At 39.2% G+C, this 12,693-nt stretch overlaps 1 protein-coding gene across 2 annotated transcripts in view; it reads left to right on the forward strand.

The window, feature by feature from the left end:
* Nucleotides 1-12,693, forward strand: part of LOC146558136 (hepatic sodium/bile acid cotransporter-like) — a 37,494-nt gene extending 24,801 nt beyond the window's left edge. The window contains exons 2-5 of one of the 2 annotated variants that reach the window (XM_085247423.1): nucleotides 9,861-10,085; nucleotides 11,532-11,618; nucleotides 12,133-12,245; nucleotides 12,331-12,693. In XM_085247423.1, the coding sequence (XP_085103549.1) occupies nucleotides 9,897-10,085; nucleotides 11,532-11,618; nucleotides 12,133-12,245; nucleotides 12,331-12,571 (630 nt within the window). In that variant the 5' untranslated portion in view covers nucleotides 9,861-9,896 and the 3' untranslated portion in view covers nucleotides 12,572-12,693. The remainder of the gene's footprint in view (nucleotides 1-9,860; nucleotides 10,086-11,531; nucleotides 11,619-12,132; nucleotides 12,246-12,330) is intronic. The other variant, XM_085247424.1, reaches the window with a different exon arrangement.

Raw genomic sequence — 12,693 nt, forward strand, 5'->3', positions numbered from 1 at the left:
TCACCACGGCTGTGCCTACTCTGAAGCACTGTGTCTGTCAGAACGCCCGTCTTTTAAAAGTTTTATAATTACCTTCTTACCTTTTCTCCAAAGCGTGTCAAAACTCTGCCAAAATTGATGGATGAATAAGAAGCGCCCAATCAGTCAGTCTAAATCATTGATGTAAATATCAATGGTCTAAATGGGTAATGTTAAAATGCGCATGCGCAGCTTCCAATTTCGCGCCATGTGTATAATGTCCCGCGCTCGTGTATAATTTCCCGCGCTTGTGTGTGCGGCATGCAGGGACAACTCCAACCGACAGGGGGCAGTGGCGGACACACAAATATACAACATATGTCAAGTTTTTGGTTTACAAAGACTTTTGAGAAAAACACTTTTTGGGTATTAAAACATGCCCAGAAACCATTTTAAAAGGTCAATTTTATGAGGACAGCAAAATGTCCTCCTGTAACAGAGGGTCCTCATAGCTCTTTGATTTGTCTTGAAAATTGTCCTCCTAAAACGAAAAACAAACACACACACACACACACACACACACACACACACACACACACACACACACACACACACACACACACACACACACACACACACACACACAGATAAGACAGCAAATTAAAAAAAGCTTTTTAATACTAGGTAATATTAATAAAATATTTGATTTCATTTATTTTTTAAATAAGACATTTTCATAATAACAAAACTGATTTAAGATGTATGTTTGATACATTTAATCTAAACCTACAATTATGGTCACAATGACAGGCTCACCTGCAGGGCTCTAGAAGTGTCTCCAGTCTCTGGAGTTTGTCCCACTCTGGAGGCGTCAGGAGGACAAGTTTATGCTTTTGTTTATCCAGAGTCGCGGTTACTGCAGTTTGGTTGCGGATCAAGCGCTTCACCATCTCCAGCGTGGAGTTCCAGCGCGTAGGCACGTCCTGGGCCAACGGCTCCTGCTTGCGCCCCAGTGACACCTGCTCTGCGTTCAGCTCTGCTGTGTTTGCTGGGCTGTGCTTAAAATGGCCAACAATTTTGCGGCATTTGGCCAGCGCAGTGACAAAGCCACTGTCTGCGAGACTCACTGTGACAAAGCCACTGTCTGCGAGACTCACTGTGATGCATCTCTGTAGAATGTGCGCGGTACACGGCATGTGATTGAATGGCATGATGCGAGCCGCGGTGATCATATTGCGCGCACTGTCCGTGCCTACTGTTGTCACCTTCTCCTCAATTCTCCACCTGCGAGCAACAGTCTGGAACTGCTCTGCACAAGCCTCCGCAAAGTGCCGCTCTTCCGTTTTCATTATAGTCAGCGCAAAGGATGTCAGACCCCAGGCTTCAGTGATTAAATGCGCATTAACTCCCAGGTAATTGTCATTAGTCAATGATGTCCAGTGGTCTCCTGTCAGAGCCACGCATTCTGTGTGAACTAGAGCCTCTTCTTTTTTCTTTTTCTCCGTTTCATACAGTTCGTGGATTCGAATTGTTATTGTGCTTCTCGCTGGGGGCTTGTAGGACGCGTCCTGAGATGCAACCTTTAAAACATCTGCAAAGCCCTTGTCCTCCACAATGCTTAGCGGTCTACAGTCCTTTGCTATCTATTTGGCTATATTGTCGGTCAGTTTGTCCAAAGAAGACTTACCGAGTGGCCTGCGTTCACTAAGAGTGGTCTGACGCAGGCCGGGTGAAGCTGCTGCCCCGACAAACGCGTGTTTGGCATTAAGGTGGTATTTTAAGGTCGAATTTGAACGGTGAAATTGAAACTCTTTACTACAGTGAGTGCAAATTACAACGCGTTTGTTTATTGTCCCATCTATGTTCTTCTTGTATTTAAATTCCCCATCCAGAAGGCCATCCTGTTCCTGCTTCTCCATTTTCAGTGGCGCGGTAAACAAATCAAGTGGAATTATGGGAGCGACTTATCTGCGTGTTGCGCTAAATAGTTAAATATTCTAACGTAATTAATTCCAAAATTTAATTATCGCAATTAACACGTTAATTTCGACAGCTATAGTTTTTATCCTAAATTAACTCCTAAAATTAATTTTACTAAAACATCACCTTGTTCCATCTTGACTTCTTTTCTTGAACATTTTCACATAGCCAAACTCTCATAATCTATCATTACTCTTCTTCGCTTCTTGTATTTGAAATGACAGTGGAAAAAAGTAGGAATGCTACAATAAGGGAGTAACAAGTCAGGCTTTTACAGGAAAAACAAATACTTATACTGTAAGTACTGCATAATTTCTTGTGTAAATGCTCTGTACTTTTTGAGATGTGGGCTGTATTATGTATCAACCTTCCTTAACTTGCTGGTATTTTGCAGAAAATGAGACCCTTGTTTTGAAGGTTATGTTTGAACAGTGATTGTAAAAAACATCGAGTTAAATTAGACTTGGCTCCATCATTATAAGGTGATGTAACCCAGCAAATTTACATGGTATTTATTTTTTCTTAAAAGTTGGTAAGGGAAAGGCAAGGCTTGCAAAATTTCAAAATCCCTGGTAGCCCTTTGGGCAGGGACTCTTCAGTTTTTGGTAGCCCAAAATAAATTTAAGTAGCCGGAATAAAAAAGAGCAATTTTTTGATTGATGTTTTGTTTCCTGCTTTGTTTCCTTTACAATATTATACATTAAAGTATAATATTGTAACGGAAACAAAACAATCAAAAAATTGTTGAAACACAAATTACAACATTGTATAAAAATTACAATCATCAACTCAAATACTTGGTTCTAATTGAACAGAAATTTCTATGAACTTATAAGAACTGTTGTCAGTGATTTACAGTTAACAAACAGTCAGGTGAATAATCAACACTGAGACACTTGTGTAGGTTAACGTGCTGCACGGGTGAAAAGCTCAGAGCGAATCACACCGAACTGCAGTATTCGTTTATTTTTATAGGTTACGTCGTCAATATGCAAATATAATCACATTTCCTGTTACACAGGTCCTGATGCTGTCTGTGTGTGTGTGTGTGTGTCACAAAGTATGTGTGTTGCAAGTCAATTTCTAAGGATAATATAATGCAAGTCAACTTCTGCGGATATGTATTTCTGTACTGGTCTCTTGTCAGTGTCACAGGGTCAGCTTCCTGTTTCAACAGAAAACTGTGTCTGGTGAAATATGTGTAACATAACTTTTGAAGCATAAGCAAGTAAAACAATAAAAACTCCCTAACAACTGTGTAGAACATGAATCAGTCTGTGTCAGATTCTGAATTTGAAATTTCCACTGAAGTCACGTGGAGGCAAGTGGAACCAAGATCGAGGCCATTTGCTTTTTGAAGTTTGCAAAGACTGCTAAATTTTGCCAGTGGTAGTTCACTCTTTGCAACATAGTGCGCTGTTCTAAACAGATTTTTCAGGTTTATTTTTAGTATGTTATTTGCAATTGGTGTTTGTTCTGGGAAAGATATTGCAGACTGAGCAATAATGCGTTTCTTGCATTTCTCATGGGTTCTAATGGGGGCCTTTCTTAAAATTACTGGTCCCAGTAAGAAAGGCGCTTGTCGACTCAGAAATCGAGGGAAAACCAACAACACACCTGGCAGAACATTATGTTATTTACACGAGTGCACATAAGTGGTCCGCATGTGCGCATTCGCTGTCAAAATAAAAGACGCGCACCAGATAAGAAGTTGCAACGCGCGTTTGTGTCCATATAAAAGTCACTGTTTTTGTCCGCTAGAGTGGGATTTTCACGACACATTCTGCACCACATCACTGTGCGCAGTGGCGTGTCTAGAAATTTTTTGTTGGGGGGGCCAGGTAGGGGCACAGATTTGGAGAAGGGTGGCAGATGTAATTGGCAGATAATGTTTAAAAAAAAATTCTACCAACCGTTAACCATAATTCAATAATCCTGTAAACCTAATAACTGAATGCGCTTTTAACTCTTATTAGAATGAGATTTTAACCACTACGGTGCAAAGTTTTTAGATACTGCGTTGATAAAGTACAAGAGATACAATCAGTGCTTTGTCAGTGTTTACTCAGCAGTCAAGGACAGCAATATTTGCATAGTATTTTTACTGACATATAGTTCACATATGTTTTGGGCAAAAACATTTTTAATATTAAAATATGAACATTTGTAACAAACAATTGACAAATTAGCCAATGCAAAACTTTATCTGCCTGTTAAAAAAAGAAGATAATCTTCTCACAAACTGGTGTTTGATTTTGAAACAGGAAAAAAGTGGAGAAACAACTGAAAAGACTAACATTTGAATAAAACCTGAAAGCAAGTAAATACTTTCTATGCTGGCTTATGGTCAACTTTGGTAATATTGATAAAGAACAACACTGGCTGATGATGAAATACAGTCAGCTGGCATGGTGACACTGCCAGTATTAACCTGCAGGGCTGGACTGGGACAGAAAATCGGGCATTTTGACTAGAGACCGGCCCACCAGGTATTAAAGCCATAAAGCCTTTGAATGAAAACAAATGCTGTTGTGACAGTGATGTACACAGTCTTGTTGGTATATGTATGATTTCTATACATTTTACGTCAAATAAAAACTTTGGTTGTAAGATTTAGAGTTACCAGCTGTCAGCTGCTTAGAAAAGGATCCTGGTGTTATTTGTCTCTCAGAAACAGTTCATAACTTCCCTTCAACTCATTCATGTGAACTAAAAGGTAAACCTGTTTCTCCATCACCTGTTCAGCTCTGATGATTCAGTAAGGACATCTCCTGGTTTCATCTTCATGTTTCCCTCTCATCACATAACCAAACCGATATCATGACCAGCAGCTTTACAGCTGTGGCTCCAACAAACATCAGCTGATACTAGAAATTAATATTAAATAAATTCTAACAACAGCTGATCAAGCTTAAACGTGCTGCTGTTGTTTAGAGCGACATCTGCTGGTTTCCTCTTTCTGGCGCAAAGTGGGCGATAAATAAACAAGAGAGAAAAGCCGATCAGCTGATCATTGATCAGTTTAATGATTGAAGTAGCAACAGGGGAGGCAGGGGGAGAGAATGAGAGAAGAAGAGGCAGCTGTGCAGCATAACGACAGAATAACTCCTTTGTGTCTTTTTTTCATTATAGCTAAAGTCCGGGACAAACTGCGTCTCTTCTCAGCTCAATACGAAACGTGTAATATTTTCTCTGAATGAGGGACCATTCCATTTTTTAAGGAGCCATTGGCAACTCTACTAACTAAACTTATGAATAAAATAAAGTTCACTATCAGTAACATCATAGCACCCACCCAGCTGTATAAAAACTCCGTCAAGCTGGCTAGAACGCAGTACGAGTTATTGCAACTGACGGTAAAAAGTCAGCACAACGAAAATAAACTCCACCTAAACTTGGTTTATATCTGACCCAGATAGACTGCAGGTCATAACTTCTTACCTGAAGTTCAGTTCACCTGACACTCGGACTGGCGGCTGCCTCGGGTCTCTCCTCCTGCCTCCCCTTCCCTCATCCACCTGCTGGCCTCTGTGGAAGCTCCGTCATAGCCACCACCAAACAACTGAGTTATTTTTACACATCGACCTGCATCTGGCCAATCCACCACCTCTCATTGTTCATGCCATTACAAAAAAAAATAAAAAATAAGTCACCAGGCATATGCCCGGTATGCCCGATGGCCAGTCCAGCTATGTTAACCTGCAACCAAATCTGCAGCTCCATACAGCAATGTTACGACTTAGATTATATCTTATAACTCATAACTCTTATGTTAGCTGCCCTCAGTAGCCTACTGTCTGAAATATTCGACGGCTGCAATAATTCTTCAAGTGTTATTTTTTCCTTGGTATTCTAATTTCACCGAAGTTTACTAAACTCAACAAACTTAATATTACTTACCGGGACATTTATTCTGTCCTCATTTTCTTTCACCGAAAAATTGTTTCCTGCTGTGCCATCTTTCGTGCTTGGCTCTCCTACCTTTGCTAACGTGATGTAGCGCAGAAGCCAATGCTGCATTCACTTACACTCAGATATCTCAGCTTCACCGTGAAAACATAATCGGACATTTGATATTTGATTGAATTTTATTGTTTTGCCTTTGGGGTGGCACCTGGGGTGGCCAGTCTGGTTGGGGGGGTGGCCTGTGCCCCCCCAGGCCACCCCGCTGGACACGCCACTGACTGTGCATTCATCATTTGTTTGAAGCCAGCTCACCTCCTGCAACCTCTTTTCCGAGAATACGCGCTTCTTTTGTGGTTTGGACTCCTTCTGACATTTCTTTGGAGGTGGAGGAACACCAAAGTAATTACTTAAAGGAGCTTGCTTCTTCGACATCGTTAAGAGTTCTAAACAAATGTCTGTCCTCCTCCTGAAAATCTTATGCACACAAACACGCATTGCAACTTCTTATCTTGTGCGCGTTTTTTATTTTGACAGCGAATGCGCACCTGCGGACCACTTATGTGCAGCCCTGGTTATTTAGCTTGTCATATTGCAGTCACAGAAACCATAAAGCTGCACTTTCTTTTTGCCTTATAGTCTGATTTGTCATAACTTTTCTGTTTTGTGGTCACTTCTTCACCCTGACCTGTCTTATTTGGCTCAGCAGGACTAAAATATATATCCTGCTGCTTTTACACATGCACTCACATAACGCTCAGCGATTTTCTGCACGATCAACCTCTCACATGTTTAAGCTTTCTGCGGGAGATTTCACTTGTCATGTTTGCATAGTAAGCTAATGATTGATAAGACAATGTCGGAGGAATTGGTGCGCAAATTATCGTCACTCACAGATCAGTGCTGTCGCTCTCTATACACAGTTCGCGCGATTGCAAAGTGAAAGCAAAAAACTAGTGCAAATTCAAACGCGATCTCAATATGTCACATATTGACAGTGGCTCACCGATGCCAATGACATAATTACCCAGCTACATTTCTGAAAGAATGCAAAAGCATTGACATATATTTTTCCTTCCTATGATAACCCGACGGGCAGGGCAGAGATAGATTTTGGCAGCCCGACTGGAAAAATCGCTAGCCCCGGGACGTCGGGCTAGCGATTTTGCGAGCCCTTAAAGGAGTCCTTATCACATGCATATCAATGTAATGAATATTAAATAAAGATGTAAAAAGGCAAAAGTAATCCATTTTATAATATGGCCAATGCCATATTGAAAATACAACATATTTTTAGAGTAAGATAGGAAAATATTGTTTGTTTTTCTGCAAAATTACCATGAAATTAGAGAATACTTCAAATTACTTATGCACAACTTAAGTTTACTTACAGTATTATTATTTCCTTGTTCATGTAAAAACATAAACCCTTTATTCTGGTCTGCCTACGTTTAAGTATTTAAGTGCAATTACATTATAATTTTAAATGTAACACATTGGAATTTCATTTAATTACAGGAATTTCCCCCTTAGTTTCGAGCCGTATTATAAAGTGCTATCCATAAAACCCCTAATTACTGTATCAATCTTGTTTATTAACACGGGCTTCCTGCTTCAGTCTCTGTGCATGCTGATGTAAAACGGGGTGTTTGAGTAAGAAAAATGATCACGGCAAAACACAACACAGGTCCTGAGAGAAAGGCAGAAGACCAGTGCTTCAGAAACCAGTTAATCCTAGTATGAGATGTGTTTTAAGTAGTCCAGAGTGTACTGTTGCAGTTATTGTTTCATCCCCAAAGTGTCAGCTGTTAAACTTTAAACTCGATCAATTTGAACACAAAGTTCTTAGAGGGCATTCAGGTGTGACACTCTTACAGAGAGCGCACAGAGATTTTAAAGTGGTTTTATTTATTTATTTATTTTTTGGACAAATTAAAGTGAAATCATTCTCTGTATTGAATAGTCTTTACTACAGTGCTGTAACATATGCCAGATTTGACAGAACATTAAACCAAGCATAACAAACAAAAGTACATATACATGAATTTTCTGCATTTATTTCAGCAATTTATTGGCTTCTTTAGTTTCTATTACTTAAATACAGCTTAACAAACTGCATCTGAAAATTATCTTACCACAGCTCAGAATCTATATCGTAAGGATATCTCAATAAGACAGAGTGTGAACTTCCTGCTAGAGAAGTTTTCTTCACTAAGTTTAAGGACTGACTTAATCTGAGCACAGAATGTAAACAAACAAAGATGCTGGTATTCTACTTAACAGAGGTGTGGACTCGAGTCACATGACTTGGACTCGAGTCAGACTCGAGTCATTAATTTTATGACTTTAGACTTGACTTGAAAAAATGTTCTAAGACTTGTGACTTGACTTGGACTTTTACACCAATGACTTGGGACTTGAATTGGACTTGAACCGGTTTACTTGAAAAGACTTGATATTTTACCCCAAATATAAAATTTAACATGCATATTATATAGAGATTGAAAATGTGACGTCATTCACGGGTAGAACCGCAAAGGATTCTGGGAACTCGTGGCAAGCGGTACTAGCGCACGCAGGCTTTCAATTAAAATCAGTTATACAGCGATAAAAAGAAACACAAAAATGTCAAGAAGCCGTTGTATTATTAACTGCAATAGCCGGTCGCATGACAGCCACGAGAAGCTGACGGGTAAAGAGATCGGTTGTTATCGGATTACGTCGTTGAAGAGAAATTGTTCAAGCCATGTTTCCGAAGTAACAAAGACGCGACGGATGGCCTGGATCGCAGCCATTCAAAGATCAAATATCCAGAACCCTCCAGCTCACAGGTTAGTCTGCTCCAAGCATTTACACGAAGGTCAGTAGTGTTTTTTAGTAGTTAATACGTCATTTTCATAACATAATTAGTGATATAGGTTACAAGCAAGTCTGGCGCTGAACAGAAATTGTCGCGCTATGCTCCTTTATTTATTGTGCATAAATAGTGAATTGTCCTGACACAATATTGCGTTTCGCTTCTGTTATTATGGTACATTGACAAAAACATATACTTTTATTCACAGGATAAAACAGTTGTTTTGTATCACTAATTGCCCAGTGCGATTACAGCATACAATATTATTGTCACTGCTACATTTCTGTGATGGGTACCAGAAATTATTTCCACTACTAATTAATTACCGTTGAGCTCAAAGGTCCTATTAATAAACGGTTAAGGAATGTGTATTCATGACGACAATTTGTGAGACTGGTAAACTTATGATACGTACGATGGTCTTTACTTTCTACACGGTGCATTTCAAGGTCCTGCACCCATCTGTCGGTAAACTGTACCTGGGCTTGTTGCAGTGACCTGAAGTTACTAAACTTCATGAGTGTATGCACTCACTCCAAGAACCGTATGATTATAAATATGCATATAAATATGCTAAGATGAGATAGCTGACTTCATCTAACTAGCAAATGTTGTCCAGGCTACGTTGGTGATGCAGTTTTTTTTAATGTGTATGATATTTTTGTCATGCGATTTTAAAGCTGGTCCTACAAGCGCATCCAAGAATAACATGCAGCTTATCTCAGAACTGTCGGTGAAAATTATTCTTGGAGCTAGGTTTAATTGAGCTGCATTTTAAAGAGGTACAATTTCACAATTTGTGTATATTTTCTAAGTTCACTATTTTGTCATGTGTTGAGAAAAACACAGATTTTAAAATTACATGGTCTAATATTTACATTTAGCATAACTGCAACATTATTTTTTCTTTTTTTTTTTTTAAGACTCGAAAGGACTTGAAATTCAAAATTTCAGACTCGTGACTTTACTCGGACTTTTACACCAGTGACTTGAGACTCGACTCTGACTTGCCTGACATTACTTGAGACTTGACTTGAGACTTGAGGATAAAGACTTGAGACTTACTTGAGACTTGCAAAACAATGACTTGGTCCCACCTCTGCTACTTAACTCTTACTCTGCTCTCTGTTGTTCTTCTCCACTTGTGGTTTTTCACTCACAGCTCAGAACCTCTTGTTTCTTCTGATTTGAAGGCACCATGAACAACACAGCAAACCTGACCTCTCATCAAGATTTGTGGCGCAATGTGACGATTGGAAACACCACCTGGGTTTACCGTCCTGCTGTGAACTCTGCTCTTAATGATGCCATTTCAGCAGTGGTTATAATCATAATCATCATCAACATGGTTTCACTTGGATGCACCATGGAGGTGTCTAAGATCAAGGTGACCAAGATCAGCAGTGAATTCAAATGTATATGTGGTTTGTGTATATGCAAAAAAGCATTGTGACAAAGCTTGAAAAAATTGCTAAAAGCTGTGGAAAGTCATTACGCCAGCTGAAATCAGTAAATAGAAAGCAATCCTGCCGCTTAATGCAAACTAATTTCAGCAGTTTCAGTCCCAAGCCTATAAAAAGGTGTCTCATTACCAAGGTGTCACACAAGAAACATCAGATGAAGGGTAAAACCAACAAGATTTCTCAAGACCTTCGCAGCCTTATTGTTCCAAAACATAGTGATGGCATTAGTTACAGATAAATGTCTAAACTAGCGAAGGTTCCAGTGTAGCACTATTCGGGCCATAATTTGGAAGTGGAAAGAACACAATTTCACCATAAAATGGACATGACCAGGTGCTACCAGACAGACGAGAGAAAAGAAACATCAGAAGAGTTCAAGTCCAAGAGTCAAGGACAGAAAGACCTGGAATCAGCAGGTACGATTGTTTCAAAGAAAACAATACGTAATGCATTAAAACGCCATAGTCTGTAAGCATGCTCATGAAGCAAGACTCCATTGCTGATGAGAAAGCATTTTGAAACATGTTCAAAGTTTGCTGAACAAAATTTAGACACATCTGTGAAATACCGGGGGAATATAATTTGGTCAGACCAAAACAGAACTCTTTGGATGCCGTAATGCACACCATGTTTGGAGGTCAAAAGGCACTGCACATTACCCTAAAATCACCATACCGACAGTGAAGTTTGAAGGTGGGAACATCATGGAGTGGGGGTATTTTTCAGCATATGGCATTGGCATGCTTCATATAATTGAAGGAAGGATGAATGGAAAAATGTACCGGGACATTGTTGATGAAAATCTGCTGTCATCTACCAGGATGATGACGATAAAACAAGGGTGGACGTCCCAAACACAGATCCAAGGAAACTAGTTAGTTATGGATATGCCTGGTTTAAATTTCTTTGTGTGGATTGGATGGGTTGTTAGTGACATCTGCCTTTGAAATGATGTCAGTACCACCTTTAGAAATATATTCACTTAGCAAATTGGTAAAGTGTTCAATACTTATTCAATACTGCCTTTGAAATGGCAAGGTGTCACCTGAGTGAGCCGGAATAGGTGGCAAGAGTGAGGCAAGACTATGCTTCTCTGCTCCGACTGCTGCCCCATGACCTGAACCTGGATAAGCATCAGGAAATGGAAGGAAGTAAGGAAGGAAGGAAGGACTGATTATTTTTACTCAAACTGGAATAAAATCTTCAAATATTTACAGATACAGGATTTTGGAATAATACTTATTGCTATGAATACAGAAAACTGAAAGTTTACCTTTTTGAATTGAAATGAACTTTTTAACATTTTGAAGTGTGTTTATATATCCAGTGATATTATTTCTGATCAGTTTTCTACCTTCTTCTGTTTCCAGTATCACCTCATGAAACCTAAGGGGGTGGCTATTGCAGTTGTGTCCCAGTATGTGATCATGCCTCTTACAGCCTTTTGCTTGGCTAAGGTTGGTATTATGTTAAATAAGATTAGAAATAATACTTCATATAAAGTTAGTTCCCCACAAAATCTTTGAAGAGATTCATAATAAAAATAAGAAAACTATACAAACTGACTTAACCAGAAAGAAGATTAATATTAAAATAAATCAATTTAAAAAAAAAAAAAAAAGCATTTTCTTTTTCCATGCTGTCGGCATACTTCACAAGAGCTCTCATTTTGGGTAATAAAGATCTTTATGATATAAAGGGGCCTGATTATTCATGATTTTTTTATGTGAGGAAAATCATTTTAAATTCAATTCTGAATTTAATGAAGAGAAGCTAATATGAGGGAAATCTGATTTCTCTTTCCAGTGTCATTTAGTACTCTTGCTCTTCACCCTATAATACATAGTGGCCCAATATAATTGAATTTGTGTTGCTGTACCAGAATATAACTGACACCAGATCAGCACTTGTATCACTGTTAAACCTTGTTACTGGCACCCTGTAAGAGGTTATTGTGATTTTGTGTTACAGGGGTTCCAGTTGAGTGATATAACAGCTGTGAGTGTTCTGGTCTGTGGCTGCTGTCCTGGAGGACAGTTCTCCAACACATTGACTCTGGCACTAAAGGGGGACATCAACCTCAGGTACACATGAGAAGTTATATTCTTGTAATACATTTATATAAAAAATTTAATTTGAGGTGATCATAACCCTTGTCTTTCCCTTCAGCATCGTGATGACTTCCTGCTCCATGTTGTTGGCTATGGGTATGATGCCTCTCCTGCTCTACATCTACTGCAAGGGTTTCCCCAGCGTGCGGAACGCTGTCCCGTATGTTCAAATCATCTTATCGTTGGTCTTGACCCTTGTCCCGTGTGGCATCGGCATCCTCATCAACACCTACAGGCCGCAGTATTCAAAGAGGGTCACAAAGGTTTGTGAAGAGAATGAAGGTCAGACAGATCACTAGAACTGATTAACAGTGTTGATTAATCAGTTGGTGCAGGGATGGCAAATAAAGACTTTAATAACTGATATTTGTTATATTGTTTAACAAAAAACAAAAGACAACAGAAAACCTCACCTTCAGCA

Source organism: Mchenga conophoros, linkage group LG15 (assembly GCF_057382185.1).
Source record: "Mchenga conophoros isolate Kocher_MC1m ecotype Shallow Benthic linkage group LG15, M_conophoros_male_GT1.1, whole genome shotgun sequence".
Taxonomy (NCBI): domain Eukaryota; kingdom Metazoa; phylum Chordata; class Actinopteri; order Cichliformes; family Cichlidae; genus Mchenga; species Mchenga conophoros.